Here is a 21,407-nt window from a genome sequence, read left to right as displayed (position 1 = left end):
AGTCAAGAGAAAAAACAAAAATGTCAACCAAAAAACCCCCACATTAAATACTTACGCAATTAAATGTTACATTGTATTTTACAGACTTACAAATGAGCACTTATCAGTAGGATATTATGGTACAAATATTCCAAAGTCTGGTCACACCAGTAGTATCTTACTGTAGAGTTTAAATGAAGATTCTGGGTGTGGCTGTATCAGTGTGCACACGAACACACCAGAGAGAAGCAGATTGAACCAACTGAAAAGGTCACTAATTGTAAGTGTGAAATAAGCCACTTTCCAGTGCCCCAGGTGACTAGTGGTAATTATAAAGAGGCTCAGTTTCTATTGAGGTACTTCTATGTGTGAAATGACCTATATAAATGCATTATATTTATATCAGAACACAGGTAAGATAATTGCCTTCAATTAAAAATATTTACTACCAGAAGAAAGGTCCTCTTAGAAGGCACATGCTTTCACATTCCCAGTCCAAAAAAGGTGCTTACAGTAACAAGAAAGGAATACTGCAGTTGTACCCAAAGGAAGCCGCACGAAGATAGTTTTGTTTTTCTGGTTTTTTTTGTTGTTGTAAAACCCCTCCAAATTATTCACAGTTGTTCCAGCATTCCTAATGTTAAAACAGCAAATTATGGTGATGAATCACATTGTAAGGCTAAACATAAGAACACTTATCAGTGCAGTACATTCCTGAGTCTTTGGAACTTAAAATAAAAAACTAGTTCTTTGAAATATACAATCCTTCATATTTTTGGCTCATATTTGACCTGTTTTTCTATTTCCCTTTTTTAAAAAGTTCATTAAAAAGAAAGTTAATTTTTACAAAAAGTAAATAAAAAACTTTTATCACTATCACTTAGACACAACTTCTACTTGCTTGAAGAGTTGCTTGAAGAGTGCAAGAAAGCTAGCTTTGCATGAACACTGCTTTTTGTCCAGTCATCCTTGTCAACTGAGCATAAAAGAGCAGATAAAACAAGTTTAAGAGAACTGAAGTACTGACATAAAAAAAAATTTCAGAGCTCTAAATATAAAAAAAAAAAAAGATGAAGCTAGTTACATTCAAGAGATGAATTATACTGAAACTGTGAAAGTTCTTAAATTTGCTATTGTTAAAGGCACTGATTTTTTTTTTTTTCCCCTCCCAGCCCTAGTGCATGAAGACGAGTCCTGCTGCCTCTAACGTGAACCATAATCAGTGCTCCAGAGCGTGGATGATGGGCTTGTTTTCCTGCTTGAGGACTGAGGACTGAAGGAAAGCGCAGGTGACAAAGAGAAACCTAAAACACAGGGGAAAAGGAGAAAAAAAACCCAGTCATACTCAGGAATGGTGGAAGAAGTAAGAAACAAATAACTGCTGTTGATCATCTACTGGAACACCTGGCAAGTGAGTCTAATGATCCATTCAAAGTGAAATAACTCCTTTAGCTTATTGCCTGTTGAAAAGACATAAGTATCAAAATTTTGCAGGTCTTCCTATTAAGGACTTTAATTAAAGAACTGATTAAGTCACACACTTCACCTCAGCAAACAACTTCCAGTTTGAATTTGCCTTATTTTATCTGAAATGTCAGGCATGTGTTTTTACAACCAGGACTACAGCTCACCGTAACTTGAATACATCTATAATAACATGAATTTTGCTTTATAGGTCTGTTGATTACAGACCTTCCAAGTGAATGGGTATTTTTTTCATATTTCTGAAAGAGTTTGATTCTGCAACACTGCAAATAGGTAAAATAGGGAATAAATATGATGTCAAAAATACAGATAAAACATGACTGGAAGATCAAAAGCAGTGAAGGAACAAACTGTTCCCTGCACAACACAACTAAGTCTTCTATAGACTTGTGTCCTTTGCCCCCTAACAGTTGCATTTCCCTGTCTCTTACAATAGCCCCAGCTCACGGTACCTCACAGCATGCGGACAGCACAAGAGATGCAGCACATGCTGCAGCTAATCTGATGTTGCACCTAATCTGATGTTGCAAAAACTGACTAACCAGCCAGCTGCTGCCAAGCACAACAGTACCAGCAGCTGAGCTCTGCTGTACTTTCCCTCAGCAGGAGCAAAATTGTGCATCTCTCTCCTCTACCCATCTGGTGATTTGCATGAATTCTTACACTTTTAACCCATTCCCTACTTCCAATGTGGCTGAAGCTGGCCAAGAGTTTCAAAAGAATTAGCAATGGGTAAAGGGGAGGTTAGGGGGCGGAGCAAGAGGATGGGCAACAAATTTCCTAGGAACTGGCACAGTGCTTGTTGTAATATAATTCAGTACACGGACTTTCTCATAGTCATACCTCCCTGCATTCAATTCAAATGCAAGAAAACATGCTTTGTAATATCTTGGTTAGTGATAGCTTTGGCTGCAGTGGTCACTATATTCTGGAGTTTGGGATCCTGCTGAGCATGCTGAAGATTAGTACTAAGACAAAGGTTTTAGACTCTGGAAGCACAAACTCAGCTCACTCAGAGCTCATTTGGGAGGGATTCCATGGGAAGCTTCCACGGAGGACAAAGGAGCTAGCGAGTGCTGGGAGTTTTTCAAGAATGCTCTCCTGGAAGCGCAAAAACTGTTCATCCCCTTTAAAGGTAAGGGAAGTAGGTGGAGCAAGAGACCCCCTTGGCTTAACTGCGAGCTTCTGAGTCTGCTCAAAACCAAGAAAGAAGCCTACCAGAGATGGAAAAGCAGACAAATACCTATTGAGAACTACAAGGGCATTGCCAGGGCATGCAGAGATGCAGTTAGAAAAGCAAAAGCTCAGCTCAAATTGAAATTGGCCAGAGATGTTGAAAACTACAAGAAAGGGTTCTTCAAGTACGTAAACAAGCAGAAACAGAAGGAAAATATTGGCCCGCTGTTAAACAGGAGAGGTGAATTAGTTGCCAACAATGCTGAAAAGGCAGAGGTTCTCAACACTTTCTTCACTTCTGTCTTTACCAGCACTGTTGGGCCCCTGGCCTTGGGAACAAAAATCCAGGTTGATGCAAACACAGATCGACCATCAGTGAAGGAAGAGTTGGTATGTGAACTATTACAGGAGCCTGACCCCTACAAATCGATGGGCCCTGACATTATCCACCCAAGGGTGTTAAGAGAGCTGGCTGATGTCATTGCGAGGCCACTCTCCATAATCTTTGAGAAGTCATGGAGATCAGGGGACATCCCAGAAGACTGGAAGAAGGCTAATGTCACCCCAATCTACAAGAAGGGCTTAAAGGAGGATCCAGGAGATTACAGGCCCATCAGTCTTACTTCAGTCCCTGGGAAAGTTATGCAACAAATCCTCCTGGGGGCTATCACAAATCAAATGAAGCACGTGATTGGGAAAAGCCAGCATGGATTCACCAAAGGCAAATCATACTTGACAAACCCTATCACCTTCTACAACACAGTAACCTGCTCAGCTGATGTGGGGCAAGCAGTGGACATTGTCTACCTGGATTTCTCCAAGGCTTTCGATACGGTTTCCTACAGCCTCCTCCTAGAGAAATTGATGTGTTAGGGTCTAGACAAGTGGTCTGTGAGGTGGGTGGGGAACTGGCTAAAGAGGCTGCACTCAGAGGGTGGTGGTAAATAGCTCCTCTTCAAACTGGCAACCTGTCACAAGTGGGGTCCCCCAGGGATCGATATTGGGCCCAACACTGTTGAATATCTTCATAAGTGATCTGGATGATGGGATCAAGTGTACCCTGATGAAGTTTGCTGATGATACCAAACTGAGTGGGGAAGCAGATACTTCAGAAGGGAGAGGCACCCTGCAGGAAGACGTGGATCAGCTGGAAGAGTGGGCTAACAAGAACTTTATGAAGTTCAACCGAGACAAATGTAAGGTCTTACACCTGAGAAAACAATCCAGGAGCGCAGCACAGGCTGTGATCTACCCAGCTGGGGAGCAGCTCTGTGGAAAGGGACCTGGCGGTCCTGGTGGACAACAAGCTCAATATGAGCAAGCAGTGTGCTGCTGTGGCAAAGAAAGCCAACAGGATGCTGGGTTGCATCAACAAGGGCATCACCAGCAGAGACAAAGTCATTATCCCACTCTACTCAGTGCTTGTCAGGCCACACCTGGAATACTGTGTTCAGTTTTGATCCGACTATACAAAAAAAGATGTGGACAGGCTGGAGAGGGTCCAGAGAAGCACCACAAAGACGATCCAAGGACTAGGAAGCCTGCCATATGAGGAAAGGCTGAGAGAACTGGGTTGTTCAGCCTTGAGAAAAGAAGGCTTAGGAGAGACCTTATCACCATGTTCCCATATTTAAAGAGTGGCTACAAAGAAGATGGAGACTCCCTTTTTACAAGGAGTCACATGGAAAAGACGAGGGGTAACGGGTACAAGTTACTCCTGGGGAGATTCCAACTGGACACAAGAGGAAAATTTTCCACAATGGGAACAATCAGCCATTGGAATAATCTCCCCAGGGAAGCGGTGGATTCCCCAGCACTGGACACTTTTAAGATTCGGCTGGACAGGGTGCTGGGCCATCTTGTCTAAACTGCGCTTTAGTCAAGAAAGGTTGGACCAGATGATCTTTGAGGTCCCTTCCAACCTGGTATTCTATGATTCTATGATTCTAGCTAGACTAATCAATTAATTCATTTATAACTGGGTAACAGCTGCTTACTGTTATGGCTGTGTTGAGGAGTTGTCCTTGGGGTAAATGCTGGATGACTGTGCTGTTCTTTCGGTGAGAAAACTGCATGATAGGCTGCAAGACATTGTAAACAAACAAACAAACAACAAAACAACAAAATCATTTCACATGGAAATTATTCCTTTATATCTTACAGCTAATGCATTGTAAGAAGTTACGGAAAAAAATACTTCTGCAATCTTTCATTCTCTTACCTATAATCATAACAGCTGTCCCTGCTAATAGTGCAAAAAGCGTGAAGAACATTACTTGATAAGAATCAAGAAAGTGCTGGAATAGACTGGCTCCATCTGTAGAATCAATTAAGAGGAGACAATACTGAGTTAAAAGAGCATCTTCTCCAATCTGCTTTAAGAGTTAATAGTTCTTAACTCCAACTGAAATAGCCAAAAGAAGGTTTTTATTTATAGCAAGTAAGTGTAATCAACTTAGATAATACAACTTCGATTGTAGTGACTATTTCCAATGCAGTCTTCAAAATTTGCCAATAACAGCTTAAGACATTGATATACAATGTCTTAAGCATGTTCTTTATTTTCTCAGCCCCAAAATGCTAATCTGTTTTCAAAATAACAAGGCATGCTTGAGAGTAAATAAAAGCAGAGCAAAAAAAATTACTTTCAGACACTTTAGCACTGGGATATTTATGCCAACTTCAGAAGAGTATTTTGGGCTGACCCAAAAGGAAAATATGTTCAGCTTCAGTCATAATGAGCAATTGTATTCTAGTCTTCTGATCACAGTAAGCAGCTTACGTATCAATGACAACATTAGCTGCCAGCTCAGATTTTAACACACCAAATTTTATAACCTCATGAACATTAATGGAAGTTAGAGGTTTATTCTGGCATATGAAGTCTAGAGATAAACTTACGTCTCACTGGTGCATTGGTTCTGTCAGTCAAGTAAATCACCGTCACTGGGATAGTGATAGACTGGTCAGTCATAGGACTAGAGACAGTTAGAGTGGTTGATAAGGATCCCTGGCTTGAAACTCTTGGATCAGACAGACTAACGGTGTAGACTACGTAACTAGGCAGCCCGTAGTATTTCTCTTTCTCAAACGCCTTCACTGTTGGTGACCCACATTTCACCTGCCGAGGAAAAAAACCAACCTGAAATAGAATGCACAGTGCATATCCATCTTCCAGGCCACATGTCAAATATGTTATTCCACAGAAACTTAGAGCAACTCACTCCTCAGCGGGAGTCGGACTTGGTTGTGACTTTACAGTGACACCTGCAGCACTTCACCCCTGTTTATTGTTAAGGTTGCCCTATTAACTGCTCTTCCTGTGGGTCTGGGCTAACCCCATACAGGCAAAAATCAAAGCATCGCTTACTGGACTACGTAAGCCATGGGCAGTCAAACAAGTAAGTGGGCAAGAACCTACCCCTGCCACTAGAGATCAGACAGATTTTCTGCTTCCCCACCTGTGAGCTCATTAACACATCCTAGCTAGCACACAGGTGAGCCTGCCACATTTCTACTATCCTAAAACAAAAGTGAAAACTGAGGAGGAATACATTCCAAGATGAGTATTTCCAAATCATCTCAGGGACAATCTTGACATGGTAAAGGTGGCACAAAGTGCCTTTGGTTAGAAAGTTGCATGTAACAGTTCAAAATGCATTCAACTCTGTTGTGACACTTGCCAGCAACAGACTCACCTCCAGGGTATCAAGAATTTCAGTGGCACCAAATATTTTCACATCAGAGCTTGTGTAATGGTTACTTAAAAGCATTTCCGTTTGGTCAGCATAAAAGCCAGGATTGAATGGCACCTCAGTGCTGATCTGCTCCCCAGAGAAGTGGCTGCCTTGGACTGAAGCTGCAACTCTGAGTGCAGTCTTACTCATGCTGAGATGCTTCAGCTGCTTGTCAGTAAGCCTGTGCATTGTGATGGAACAGGTGTAATGTCCTATAGAAACAAAAGCAGTTTGACTGTTAATTGCCCATCTTTATGTTTTTTTCTCCATGCAGAGTGATATTTCTGTGACATCTTTAGAGAAGAACTTAAAAAGGTGGTAAAATTCAACAAACAGCAAGATCAGGAGTGCGTAAGTGAATGGGACAGTGTGTCTGCTGGTTCAAGCATCACAATCCCGGTACTAAAACAACAGGAGATATTTCTTGTACCAAGCTAAACATAATGATAAAAAACACTAAAATGGCAGTTTCCAGTCACATTTTATTTTAATATGCCAGTGAGACTCAATACCACTTTGAATATAACATTTATGCTAATATTGATAGAAAGGCTTTACTGAAAACAAAATTTAACATTCTATTTCATATTCTCTTCACCTGATGTTAAAGTTTTAGTCAGTTAACCATCACCATCAATTCTGTGGAGACATGGTTTATTATTTATAAAAGTTCTTTAAAGGTTAGATATTCACCATTTTTCTAGTCTCTTACGGAACCTATTTGTCTATTATTAGCGATAAATATAGTAAAAAATTCCCAGTGTGTAAAATACAAAGCATAAGTAACAAGCAGAACTTGCTAGATTCTTGCTAGGTTCCCCTATGTTTTCCCCTTATTTTCTTTCCCTAACGAAGTAACAGAGGCAGCCACTGTTATGCAAGGTATAATCGTGTTTTACACAATGGGTACAGGGACTAAGCTAACAGATAATTAATGTTATTTCCATACAGTCCATGGTGTTTTGGTTCTTTTTAAAATCATGTTATAGTTATGAAACACTAACACATGTTGTAGACTTTCACAATTTTATTTCCATTTCCACAGTATCTACTAATTTCCCCTCCTTTGAAGTCCCAGTTCATGTTGTTTTCGGGATATATACGAATTCTACCTTTCATAAGAAATTACAGCACTCAGGTTGCGGAGGAAAGTTTGAAAGCATCATAAATTCCAGAAATGTCTAAATTGCAGAATACAAAGAATACAAAATGTATTACTTTCACCAGATTTTCACATTTACGCTATTTCCCTCATTTTAATCGCTGAGGTTAGTCATACTGCAATAACTACAGTGGCAGGGCTTTTAAAAGGCCAACATCAAACACAATGAATATTTGACTCCATAGAGCATAATTTGGTGAAATCTAAAGATCCTTAGTACACAGACATTAAAACTCATGATTGCTTCTCTTCTCCCTAGTTTTAACTTCCACTGCATTTAAGTATACAGTAAAGGCACCGACATACTGCAAGTAAACACCTAAAAGAGCCACTGGATATTTACAGCTGCAGAGATACCCCATTCTGGAGTATTTGTCATTTGAGTGCTCATTTGTAGCAGCTGAAGAAGGAAGTGTTTTGCTTCTGTAGTTTAACAAATACAGGGCCTGATATTCTTTTCTAAATTAAGTTATACACAAGGCAATCTATTTTTTGTACAGTTCAGCTGGAGTAAAAGATGGCAGCTGCTAGCTCTGTGAAGTCTGTGACCCCAGATATACGTGACCCCATAACGTATTACGTCTACATTCTGCAATACCATCACTTCTGTCTCAAGGTACCATTGGACTGTCTACATACCTACAAATATATGAGTAGCAATTTGCAAAATTAGGACCTAAATTTGTGGACAAAAAAGATAGCAAAGTTTGTGTCCCGTCCCCACTCCCCGCCCCCTGTAAAATAATGCTTCTGAGTTTCTTTCTGACTTACTACTACAACTCTGAAAAACATATGAAATGGGCTCCCACTGATTTCTGGCTTTCTCTGAAAACAAATAAATGTCTTTTGTCACATGCAGAAAACCCTAGAGTTAAACAAGGAGAGTACATGTTAACAACTCACTGAAGCCTGAGATCCTACACAGCAAAGCTCAGAGGCTTCAGAAGGAAATCTGCTGGGTCACAGGGCATTTGGACTAAACCACAGCAGAATTCAAAGTGTCTGCCTGGAGTGTGGCATCTTCTCTCATCTTACCTGAAACTGCATCAAATCCAGGTTCTGCTATAAAAATATCACGTGCTGGGAAGTCAAACGCATCATTGTTAAAATCTAGATGGCAATTGATAATAGACTGTGGTTGTAATTCAGCAATGGCTTCAATCTGAGCAGGCAAGCACTCCCCTAAGGGGAATAAAAAAGGTAATTAATCTCTAATTAGACAAGAAAATTCTAACTAAGTAATTTTTAATTAATTTAAAGAAAAACCTTGAAATATCAGGTTATTCTGCCACCTTCTGAAGTAGTTTCACAAGGTTATGATGATCCTAAAATAGCTGGAAATCATAGACAGCTGTCCTATCTCAAGTCTAATCCCAAAGAGACAGCAAATGAAAATTTTATATGTTGTGGGGTTTTTTTGACAGGAATAATTTATTTACAGGCAAGAATGAACTAGAGAGAATTTTCAGCTCAGATGTGTCTGTTGAATAACTTATATGATCCTGGGAGTCTCGATTTATATTTTAGTATCTGGCAAGATGGTTTTTTGGTAGGCTAATAATTTACATAAGGCACAAGAAAATACTATTTGAACAAGTGCTAAGTGTTAAACCTAGAAGGAACCATAATAAAACAAAATACAGCTTATTAAATAGAGGAGAAAATATGATGCTTAATCTTTGTACTGATTCTAATTGCTGATAATTTCTGTAAAAGATTTAAGGACAGTTACTTTAAACATGCTCAGTAAGAAAAAACAGTAACTTCAAGAAGGCAATTGGAATTAAACATATAAGCAAACAATGAGCTGATTGCCTATTAACTGTTTTTGATATGATCAAAAATGACACTTCTATTATCTACCAATGTTATCAGTTGTGAAATCTTAACAGTGCCCCAGAACACCCTCCAAATTCTGTAACATGGCCCTAAGATTCTTCTGGAGCTCCTGGGATTCCGGAAAGGCACTAGAGGTTCATCGAGATCTTGCTACACCAGCTTCACAAACAAAAAAACCCAAAACACAAACCAAAACCACCTATCATGAATATACAAACATGCAATAAACAATTACCATAAAGATTTTTTTCTCATCATACCTTTCAAATTTTTATTTCTTTCCCCAACTGAAACTATCACTTTTGAGGCTGCAACTCCTTGTAAGCTTGTTTTCACTCCACTTACATGCATTGCTGTAGTCCTCTGAGGTATATTAATCAATATCTGAAAAAAGGATGAAGTACATTGTTACCAAAAACTGTTTTAATAAATAAAAATTAAGGCAAAACCAGACTGGGTTGATTGTGAAATGCACGTATCCTTGTATAACAAAAGAGAAGACTCCAAGAGGTCGTGTTTCTAAGAAATCCTACATTTCTCTAATTTTAGAGACTGCCTTTCAAGACAACTTAAGCTAGTAAAAACATTTTTTTTCTTTCTACCCAACCCCCATAAGTTAACAGGCATAAAGCCCTATGTCTACATTTAATTTAAAAAGAGTATCTTGTGGTTATGTTAGCTGATACAGTGAATTGTGTCAACAGTACAATTGCACTGTAGATAAACAAAATAATTTAACTGAGTAGTGCTATCAGTGATGCATAGTATTATGGTACAGCACTTTAGAAACTTCTTGTTGGCATCTCATCCTGCAGTGAGCCTTCATTCATAAAAGCAGCCATATTAAAAAATTGTTTAGCATCTGGAAACAACTTATTCAAGCAAAGGAACCAAAATGTACAATATAAGAACAGTATAGGCTAAAAATAGAAACTATTATGCTAAATTATCCTCCTTGACACAGATGATTAAAAAAACCCATGACGTGTTTGGAAATACCAAATACTTTCCAACCATTTGCATTTCTAATATTTTGTCCTTTAAAAAGTATGTTTCTAAAGGATTTATAACAAAAAAAAACAACCCACCCCACCCCACAGAATATGGTTTTGGTGAAAAAGCACCTGAAGCAAACAAACTTCAGCAGTTCTGGTAGGATTTAACAGTGCCTCACCTCTCTGTATGTTTTAAGTAATCCAGGAATCTCGTAATAGACAGTGACAACACCAGAATCCCTTGCCACTGCTACGCCAGTCTTGGAGTCGACTTGAAGAACACTACTTAATGAGGAGCTCCATACGCCTGGCAGGCCTGAGAAGACACACCATTTGGACACTGTTCAACAAATTACGCTAACTGAAGCATTTCATTATCACACTGGTGTCTGTATGTACGTACCCACTGCGCTGGCAGCATGGGTACACTTCCCACTTCACAGACTCTAGATTCTAGACTCTGGGCCGCCAGTCTATCACACTGGCGGCCCACCACCACACTGACTTGCAGTTACTCTGACAAAAGCCTGTTAATACTAAGAATCAACTACAGTAAGTAAAGTTAGACAGTCCTGACTGCATGATTCCCACAAAAAACAAGCCTTTCAAGCTAACAGAATGGAAATGTCTGAAAGCTGATACTCAAGAATTCAATACAAGCGACATATTGCATGGTACAATTAAAATTAGAGGAGTTGATCAAACCTATTTTTATCATTAACAAGAACAGTGACATTTGATTCTGAACAAACATCATAAATTATGCATTTAGTTTTCCTGAGAATGAGAAAGAGTCACACTGATGTCAAATTATATAGCTGCAAAAACACAGCGACTGAAGTGCCGCTTACCTTCTTGGTTTATCAGTGAAGTACTCAAACAGAGGACATCACCTACCACCACATCGATAAGTTCAGGAAAAATGGCATGTTGCACAGGAAGTGGGACGTAGTCTGCAATTCCACTGTGTTCTGCATCCCAGACTTTAAGCAAGGTCAAACCTACATTTACAGTCCGGATTACAAACGTGTTGTTTGTGGCTCCTTTCCCAATCTGTACAAAGTCATCCCTAGAGAGAAAAAGAAATGCTTTCATGTTAAGGTAAGTTTGCTAACGTCATTATCTCTACAATAAACAGTAGGTATTGAACTCTTTTTAGATGGTGGAATTCTTGTTTTCAGTGATGGTTATCTTCTAATGAAGTCTGACAAAATAAGGAAAATACAAAAATGATTTAGGTGCTTCTGAGGCAAATTTCAGTTCTCATATCGTTATGCTGAGGAAATACTGAGGTCATAATTATGTATGAGAACTACTTCCTAATTTTAAGAATTGTGGAATTTTAGAATGAGGTAATCTGTCTCTTTTCCCTTTTCTCAGGCAGTTAAGAAGCAAAGAAATTTGAACACCAATATGCAGCTTTCCAGCCGTAACTTTACAAAGCTAAATCACACTTGATTGTGAGTTCTGATATTTACCAAAATTCAGCATTCCCAAATGCACTGACACATAGAGCACTTGTAAGTGCACCCAGCACAGAGACTCCCACCCTGGCAGCACCACACAGAGACAGTGAAGGTCTTGACAGCAGTAGAGCTGGGTGACCACAGTGCTGCACCTGAGGCTAATGAGCAATGCTTCTCTCTGTAGGGGTAATAATCAGCCCTATGCTGAAGCAGCTCTGTCACATCTATTTTGGAAGCTAGGGCAGTGTTATCTCAGGGACCTCTGTATGCTATAGAAATTTCTGCAGATCATTTAGTTAGGAGAAAGAGAAAATCTTGCATTCAACCCCCCTTCTTTTCCCTTTTAATCATGATCACTGTGTTTTAACTGCAAGGTGCTCTGCAGAAAACAAGCTACGTTGCAGTAATGGAATTAGTGATTGTTCACTAATGACCAAAGAAGGCTGTTTTATAATATTTATTATTCTTTGAGGCAGAGACCAAAAGGCCTTTTGAGGCTTGGCTCTGCTGTGCAAAGGCTGTACAAGCATATCTGAAGAGACAGCCCCTGGTCCAGAACGTTCACCATCTTATGTAACACTTCAATGAGTCAGTGTAACAAAGCACAAGGAGAAAAGAGGCAAGATGAGGCAAATTCTAATAAGATCAATTGTTTATATAGGCCACTGATGTATGCAGTCTGATGATTCAGAGTCACTTAAAGCAGAAATGTACCCCAGCAGGCCCCGCTAGGGATCATGCTTATCTGGGCAACTTTCCATTTGCTAGAGAATATCGATTGCTAACTGAAACTCTTCTTTCTGCTACAGTGCCTCTGAAGACCGCAGAGACGAAATCCTTTCTTTGCTAATCCCAGTCCAAACTATATCTTCACTTGATATCTTTAGAACAATCTTTGTTCCTTGCTGTGGCTGGGCTATGTGTATTTGGCCTTTTTTGTTCTCTGTAATAAACACCCATGATAGATACCTACCTGTTTGTTGCAAAGTTGAGCACAGAATTATGTGAATGAAAAGTATCTCCAGAGTTATCGTGAAAATGGACTGTAAATGTCAGTGTCACACCCAGGGGGAGAGCCAATAATGCCTCTTTGTTTTGCGTGTGCAGAATAGGACTCATGGAGATTCTTAGGTATGAGATGGGGTACACCTGTAAAAACATCAGCAGTGAAAAGCATAATCAAATTGCTTTTTTTGGTGCTTCTATAAAAATAGTATCTAAAATGGTTCTTATTATGCAAATATAGAAAGCTTCCTTTATGAACCACTTGCTATATGTTTAGCCATATGACAGTACTGAGACACGGTGCTTTTATTATCAGTACATATATTTCACAGAATCACAGAATAGCTGAGGTTAAAAGGGGCCTCTGGAGATAGTCTACTCCAACCCCCGCTGCTCAAGCTAGGCTAGAGCCAGTTGCCCAGGATCACGTGCAGTCACGTCTTGAGCATCTCCTAGGATGGAGACTCCACAATCTCTCTGTGCAATCTGTGCCAGTGTTCAACAGCCATCGCAATAAAAAAGTGCTTTCCTATGTTCAGACAGAATTTCATGTGTTTCAATTCGTGTGCGTTCCCTCTTCCCTGTCATTGAGCACCACTGAGAAAAGCTCTGGCTTTTTTCTCTCCCATCAGGTATTTCTTAGTATTTTTCTCTAATAGCACTGGGAATTGAAGCAAGCAATAATGATGTAGAAACACACATCACAGACTTCAGAAACTACATTATTATCCTATAAATTAAAACTGCTAAGACTCTCTGGATATACAAGAGAACAAGTTGCTCCTAGACTTCCCTCCCAGTAATTCTTGAAAAAAAAAGTGTAATTCGTTCCCCAGTTAACTAGAACAGGAGTAACTTGCAATGTATGTGTGAGTAAGGGGATGAAAGGGTCACTCCTTCCCCAGTTCCCTTACACCAGGTGAGAAAGCCAAGATGATACAGGCAGTTTCTAACAGCCTTGGCTCTGTTTGAGCGAAGGAAACATGAGCAATAGCTGCAAAGCTGTTTGCTAGTGATCCTTGTGAACTAACATCATACACGCTACAAACTGCTGCCCCTCAAACAGACCCACAGTGGTCTGACAACAGGGCTCCCAGAGGTGGGAAGGAACACCACCCACAATCTTTCCTCGGGACTTGTGTGGTTTTTCTAACCCATCACTGGGCACGCTCACCTTGTGACTGCTGGCTGTATGATGCCGCAGCCAGGCCGTGCTCTGAGGCACGGGCTAGTAGAAGTTAAGTGCAACAGACAAAAGCAGTCAGAACTGGCATCTGACAAATCCTAACTGGTCAGCAGGCTCCATTTTGTTGCCTCAGTGCCTCTCCTCAACCAAGACAGAAGTTAGGACTTCTGCTCCAAATACTTTAGAAAAGTCTGCTAGATTATCCATATGTGCACACTAACACTCCAATGAAGGAAGTTTGTCTGAAGAAAAAGACTTCACAACCTTTTGTTTTGTTTTTTAAATAACATATTACTGTTCTCGATTAACTTATCTAGGTTAACTAGCAAAATTACCCAACAAGAAGAACTATAGCTGCTCTTTCTGTTACAGCTATTGGAAAATAAATAATGGAAGGATAGAGAAAGCAAAACCCCTCAAATATATAGAGAAAATTATTTTAAAAGAAGCCCTCAAGCTTATCTTGTAGGAAAATCCCTTTTTTCTGACCTAAGAGGCTCAGCTAAAATGTAAAACTCTGCAATCTGAAAATGTACATGTCAAAACTTAGAAAGGAAAGGACAAATTTGGCCTTAAGCAAATAGCATCTTTGGTGAGTCTGGGGGAAAAAAAAAAAAAAAAGGCAGCTAGAATACCAGTATATACAACTGTCTACTCCACAGGCTGATATAATCAGTTAAAATATCAGTGCATATAGTCATCTGCCCAACAAGCTGAGGTTATAAGCCAGCAAAAATGCCATTTCCCTGACAGATTTTCAAGCTTGCTTCACTTTAAAAATCTCAGAAATTGTCCCACAAGGGACAACTGCTAAATTTAATATTGATGAAAACAGCTATTTACTGTTAAAGCATCTCTGTTTTTAAAGTATTTTTTATTTAAAAAAAAAAATTCTGTTGAGTACAGCTGATACAGGGAAGTGCTTAGCTTCCTTCCATGCTAAGCACACTGTCACTCCTTACTTCCACTGTCCTCCTTGGCTTACACAAGATAGTCCTTTTTTGAGCAAAGTTGAAGGTCTAAGTGTTAAATGATGCTGCTGCAGCAGTTTGGTTCTTAATTGTGTACAGTTGTAAACACACAAACCAAGAACTTATGAAATGAAGGACGGCGTGAAGCAGAGAACTCTGCCTTAGAATGACACAACAGATCCAAGCTCATCTCCTGCTCTGTCACAAGTTTTTCTACATGACCTTCAGCAATACCACTCAAACTCTCAGTTCTCCATCCATAAAATGAAGGCAGCGGCACTGTACTACCTCACAGAGTTACTGTGAGGTTAAAAATTATTTCCATAAAAGTAGGATAGTCCTAATAAGTACAGGAAAACAAATCAGCTGTACGAGATGCTGAACCAAGATGGATGCTACTACAAAGAGCTCACAATCTTAATATCATAGTGCACTGACTCCACAGTTCTGCGATATCCTAACTGTGTACAGAAAGAATGCACGAAGGGAGAATTTAACTTCAGTACCACTATATGCTGACTAAATGTCATTTGAGCCAACCCCAAACTCATTAGATGTGTTTCACTCGCCGGATCCAGCAGTGAAGGGAAGAAACAAGGTCATCTATAACAGAGCTGTAGAAATTCACTGCCACCACCTAGCAGCAGGAGTGGAGTTAGTGAAACTAAGCCACCATTTCTTTTTTTCATTCTCCACCCAGGAGGACAGACGTACATGCTGTCCTACAGACAAAGCTGAACATTATGGTAAAAAACAAAATTAAAATTAAAAAACCCCATCAAGCCACTTCACAATTATTATAATAATAAAACTTACAAATAATTTAAAGTTGGCACTCAATTATATGTCTTCCTCCTTTAGCTGGGACATAGGAAAGATGCTGACAGAGTAAAAAGGGATAAGAGGAAGTGGAGCAGAGGGTATCTCAAGGCTCATGTTGCTGGATGTAGAAAGTTCTTGGCACAAGGACTTTTGAACAGAAAGGAAGGACATGCGTTCCCTTATGTCCTAAGTGCCCAATCAGTAACGTACATTAGACTTCACGTAACAGCATTCAATCAACAGATGAAGTTTTGAGAAAGAAAGGTGTTTCATTAGCCTGCAAACAAACTGCTGAGTTTTACTACAGATTTGTCCTTCCTTGAAGCATCCACATTTCAGTGTGGCTTAGGCACATAGGGCAGCCTTGGATATGCTCCTTGCCAGCTCGCCAAATACAGGCAACAGCAGCTAAATTATTGCATTTGATAAGACAGGCTTTCTCATGCAGAGAGTCTCATTATATGTAAAAACTGAACTGCTGGGAAACAGCAGAGAAAATGAAATTTTTGGGCACTGTACAGTTACATCCCTAATATCTTGAAAATCTAGGTATCACTTGGGTACCTCACAACAGATGCTGCATTTATATTCATTACTCCAGATGACATTTACCTTTTTCACACATTGTAAAATGCATATTTATGACGTTAACATCTTTTTTTATTTGAACTTCTGTAATTACCAGCCTTCTAAGAGATTTTTAGGACAAACTTTTTTTTTTAAAACTCTTTAAGGCACATGCACACAAAGGCCTTTTTGTAAAATGTACCAAATTTAAGAATTTGCTGGGATTTAACGTTTATCCATCTAGTTTAGTGAACTAAACTTTTTTTCCAAAGCTCAGAACTCACTATTAATTCCTATACTTCACATTTTTCAGAAGTGAAGTTCAAAATATGCAGTTAACCATCCTTGTTGCAGTAGTAACGATATACTTCTAACAGAAACAGCAAAGAAAGAGAGATGATACTACCTTAACAGCAGCTACAATGGTCTGGTTGATCCCAAATGATTCTTGTGAAATCACTTCAATTGTTGATGATCCTATCAAAGACCCAGAGGTAAGGAAGCCTCTCTCATCGATTTTTACAACAGGAACTTTATCTGGTCCCTCCAGGACACGGTAACTCAGTGAAGCCACTCGGTCCCTTAAGAAAACAAACAAACCAGAAAAACAAAAATACGGGGGACCCCCTTAAATGAGTAAAACCGTATTTACACCAGTATATTATGCAAATCTAAAAGATTGTGATTTGGTACGTGTTTTTTCCACGTGTCTGCAATAAAAGCTGAAAAGCCTGTGCTCTAGTCTAAGAAAGTTTATGTTCTGATTCAAGCTCACTTGGAAGAAGTCTTATCTGGGTTTAGGCATGTATCGAAATCTAGTTTTCATCCACTGCGCTGCAGTGTCATCATTCACTGATGTAAACTTGATTCCAAATAATAATGGCTAAGGCTACAACATGCAGCTTCTGCCATGACTTTCTGTAAACAATATTTAGAGGGAGATTAGTCTGCCAGGGCCAATGCTGGTATTAGAGATAACGTCAGGGACTTGATTAAGTGGATCTCATCAGTTTCTTGGAAATGGTTTTGTAGACAAGGTTAATTTTTGGAATAACTCTCACCGTGGTATTTGCATATTAATAAAGTGAGCAAATACATAAACTGTAATTAGTGGACATTCTGAGACATTAGCTACTTTTAAGTATCACTTATCACATCTTCTAAAAGATCTGTAAATTATTTTTTTTTCCTCCCAAGCTCCTCCATTGAGATAGAAATACTCCACTTCATCCTAGGAAAAAAGCATTAAAGCTGGATTTTAGTTGCCCTTTTCTTGGCAATACTGTAACTGTCTTTGGTGGCAGAGTTCAGACATCGGGGCTCCAACATTGGATAGTGAAGATAATGGGACAAAGAAACATACAAACTGATATCTAGCAACTTACTGACTAATTAATCAGAAGAACTGCTCAGAAGAGATAGCAAAACAACATTAGCAAGTGACTACAAATGACAGGGCTCCTATATAACTGTTTCAAAAGCAGATGCTGAATGACCACGATCACCGGAGCTCCAGTGAAACTAACGGTTCCTTCCCCTTAAAAAGTAAATGCATCTAAAGCCTCACCCTCAGCATATGTCCTATTGTCTATACTTGCACATTCTTAAGCTAGGAAAACCAAATTTCAAGCCTGAAATGAGTCTGAAATGTCAGCCTTCGAAAACAGATTATGTAAAAAGGACTTATCATTTGGAAAGGACTTTTTAATCTCAAAATCTAGTCATAGCCTCTGCATAAGAAATACAGAGAAGTATATTCCATAAAGCCTTGATCACAGAATCACAGAATCGGATAGGTTGGAAAAGACCTTTAAGATCATCGAGTCCAACCATAAACCTAACACTGCCAAAACCACCACTACACCATGTCTCTAAGTACCTCATCCAAACGTCCTTTAAATACCTCCAGGGATGGCGACTCAACCACTTCCCTGGGCAGCCTGTTCCAATGCTTGATAGCCCTCTCGGTGAAGAAAAATTTCCTAATATCCAGTCTAAACCTCCCCTGGCGCAACTTGAGGCCATTTCCTCTTGTCCTATCACTTGTTACCTGGGAGAAGAGACCGACCCCCACCTCTCTACAGCCTCCTTTCAGGTAGTTGTAGAGAGCGATGAGGTCTCCCCTCAGCCTCCTTTTCTCCAGGCTAAACAGTCCCAGCTCCCTCAGCCGCTCCTCATAAGACTTCTGCTCCAGACCCTTCCCCAGCTCCGTTGCCCTTCTCTGGACACGCTCCAGCCCCTCAATATCCCTCTTGTAGTGGGGGGCCCAAAACTGAACACAGTATTCGAGGTGCGGCCTCACCAGTGCCGAGTACAGGGGCACAATCACTTCCCTAGTCCTGCTGGCCACGCTATTTTTGATACAAGCCCATAAAAAACTCTAGTGGAAGCAGGCTACTGCTTTAACTGGCTCAGCATCTTTTAAAATAAGGATCTAGAAGTTCCAAATATTGAATTACTTTTCTAGCTACAATCTAACTAATACAAGATTTGACAGAGCCCAAGAGTACAGATAAGATACTATTAATCACCAGATAAGTTGTGTATTATACAGATGTACTGTGATATTCTTTTTAAAAGATTGAAACAGCTTACTTCAAACGGAATTGCTTTATGGTTTTGATAAACTGTTGACACAAATCACAGTATGAAAACTGATCACTAACCTGTTTGTCTGAAGTTTAATAAAGGAATTTGGTGACATTAAGATCTGCTCTGCTTCTACTTCTGGAGTGACTAGATGAAGTTTTTCAAACACCTGGAAAATGAAAGGCATTTTAGCCTCCTGTTGTGTGCAGCAAGTAATTTATTTCCATTTATTTCACCTTCAAAACAAAAAAACCCAAGTAAAACTATATCACACTTTTTTTTTTCCCTTGCATACTCTATACAGTAAAAAAATGAAAATTAACATGAATATTTGAGAATGGCATAGGCAGTATCTTCTACAAATTATTCTGAAGAGCATTCATTTCTATGGCTATAGCTATACTATGAAGCAGTATGAAAGCAGCAGCAGATTTGTCAAGTGAAATGGTGTTGAAGACCCCACATTCACCCAAGTTACTTGAGACTACCCCAAGTCTGAGCCCATGAACTGAATGCCCACAAGGTGCACTCCTCAAGCACATTTTGCAGCTTTGTTCCATCTAAAGAATCCAGTTTGCATAACTTGAAACTGCCCCCCAAAGCATGGTAAGTGGGAACAACCAGGAGATTCATTTCAGAAGCTAATTCCTGATGCAAATTAACATGCTTGCATAGACATATATGATAAGCACTTTAAACAAGAAGTATTACTGTGCAGAGGGGAACTACACCAGCAAGGTTCTGTTACAGCTCTAACACTGCTTATCCACAAGACTCAATTTCAGGTGGTCTACAACATAAACTAACTCCTGAATTTCATTCAGGCATCACACCAGTGTGTGATGGTTCAGTGTAAACCTTACCAACACTTGGGGAACTTGGAGGTTTCCAAACAGTGGAACATTATACAAACAAGAGTAAGGGCTCAAAGTTAAACCAAAGCTGGAACTACTCCTTTGCATTTCAAATTCCTGATTTCAAATACAAGACTTTAATTCACCTCTGAAACAAATATTAAATCATTAACTGTGAGAAATATCATCGTACTTGAATTTGGATTTCATCGGACAGTTCTCTTGCCATGTTATAAAACTGGTTGGCTGCGGGATCAAGGACCTTCACAACAACTTTCAGGCCTGTTCTTCCCTTTACTCTGCCATAAACATCCATTGCAAAGTTGTATTTTGCAGGAAGCTGAAAAGAAGCCTTGGACAGGAGAAAGTGATTAAAATTTTACTCATGGAAAGAAATGACATTGATACAGTGGAAAGACCACACCCAATGCCGACAATCACTCTTTGATTTTGAGTAAGTGGAAGCAACAATATTTTCTCAATTCCCATTATGGGGCAGTTTCCTTTTCCCAAGATACACACACATGCAACTACACATACACACACACAATTTACCTCACTGTGTCTTGTCTTGATATCCAGAGTATCCCTCTTTGTGACAGACCAGTGGAACGTTAACCCCGGTACTGCATTGCCAAATGAAAAAGGAGTCTGACTACTGGTGATGCCCATTACGTAAACTGGCATCTAGAAATAGAGAAACCAACTTTCTTAGGTAATTCTACGATGCTAACCAATCCTGCATAGAGCAAATATAATTAAACTTAAAATTCATTGGTCAAGAGATGGTATTTCTTAAGAAAACGGTTTGGCTGCTGTATATGTTGCAAGGACGTATCACGCAGAAGACTCAACCACCAACTTGTAAAAAGTAAATTTTGATTTATTCTCATTTGCTACATGCTCTACGAAAAACAAGTACCAGTTTTCCATCAGAAAAGATGAGTTTGATAATTCATTTGTCCCCTTTGTAGCATCAAATCACTTCATCTTAACTAAGATGAAGTGATTTGATAAGTCATACACTCTTAAGTTTTCTATGTCTTTGTCTAGATGCTCTCCCTGATTAACTCTGCTCTGGACATCAACCTTCCCCTCCCAACTCTCCAAATTAAGACAACATAACATATAAACACAAAACAGGGACTTTCGAGGTTTTTTTTTAATATTCAAAGCAATTCATTCACCTGGGACCAACGAGCTAGAATCACTAGCCATTTTGGAATGAGTAACTAATAGGGGAAATATAGACTGTTAAAAATAGACTTATTAAAAGATAATTTGAACAATATCTGTTGTTCTGGATATAGCAGACATACAGTAGATTTTTAACGTACAAAGGAAGAAAGTCTCCACTGCAATTGAATGAAGATGAGAGAACTCTTCTCCATATTAAATGATCCTTCTTCAGCAGAGCCTGAATTTCTGAAAAACAGTCTAGTGTACAAGGTAAACTTGTCCTGATTTCTGTTTTAATATGTTCAGCTCTGGAGCTTCTCCACTGACAGCACATTCATTCCTGCAGCAGCAGTGGTACCCCTCAGAGCAGGCAACCACTCAGAGCTGGAGTGGTA

General features: G+C 39.4%; 1 protein-coding gene across 1 annotated transcript in view; it reads right to left on the bottom strand.

Moving 5' to 3' along the window:
* Nucleotides 1–1,152: 1,152 nt before the first annotated feature.
* Nucleotides 1,153–21,407, bottom strand: part of NUP210 (nucleoporin 210) — a 69,669-nt gene continuing 49,414 nt past the window's right edge. Inside the window, exons 27-40 of the mRNA XM_075514018.1 lie at nucleotides 20,389–20,520; nucleotides 20,027–20,185; nucleotides 19,057–19,148; nucleotides 16,797–16,971; nucleotides 12,813–12,988; nucleotides 11,225–11,442; nucleotides 10,553–10,689; nucleotides 9,639–9,762; nucleotides 8,575–8,721; nucleotides 6,339–6,589; nucleotides 5,542–5,761; nucleotides 4,862–4,957; nucleotides 4,638–4,721; nucleotides 1,153–1,283 (exon numbers count right to left, since the gene is read on the bottom strand). Of these exons, the coding sequence (XP_075370133.1) occupies nucleotides 1,183–1,283; nucleotides 4,638–4,721; nucleotides 4,862–4,957; nucleotides 5,542–5,761; nucleotides 6,339–6,589; nucleotides 8,575–8,721; nucleotides 9,639–9,762; nucleotides 10,553–10,689; nucleotides 11,225–11,442; nucleotides 12,813–12,988; nucleotides 16,797–16,971; nucleotides 19,057–19,148; nucleotides 20,027–20,185; nucleotides 20,389–20,520 (2,112 nt within the window). The 3' untranslated portion in view covers nucleotides 1,153–1,182. The remainder of the gene's footprint in view (nucleotides 1,284–4,637; nucleotides 4,722–4,861; nucleotides 4,958–5,541; nucleotides 5,762–6,338; nucleotides 6,590–8,574; nucleotides 8,722–9,638; nucleotides 9,763–10,552; nucleotides 10,690–11,224; nucleotides 11,443–12,812; nucleotides 12,989–16,796; nucleotides 16,972–19,056; nucleotides 19,149–20,026; nucleotides 20,186–20,388; nucleotides 20,521–21,407) is intronic.

The sequence above is a fragment of the Mycteria americana genome, chromosome 11 (assembly GCF_035582795.1).
Source record: "Mycteria americana isolate JAX WOST 10 ecotype Jacksonville Zoo and Gardens chromosome 11, USCA_MyAme_1.0, whole genome shotgun sequence".
Classification (NCBI taxonomy): Eukaryota; Metazoa; Chordata; class Aves; order Ciconiiformes; family Ciconiidae; genus Mycteria; species Mycteria americana.
The sequence above is the reverse complement of the archived record's forward strand: the minus strand, read 5'-3'. Positions and strand labels throughout refer to the sequence as shown.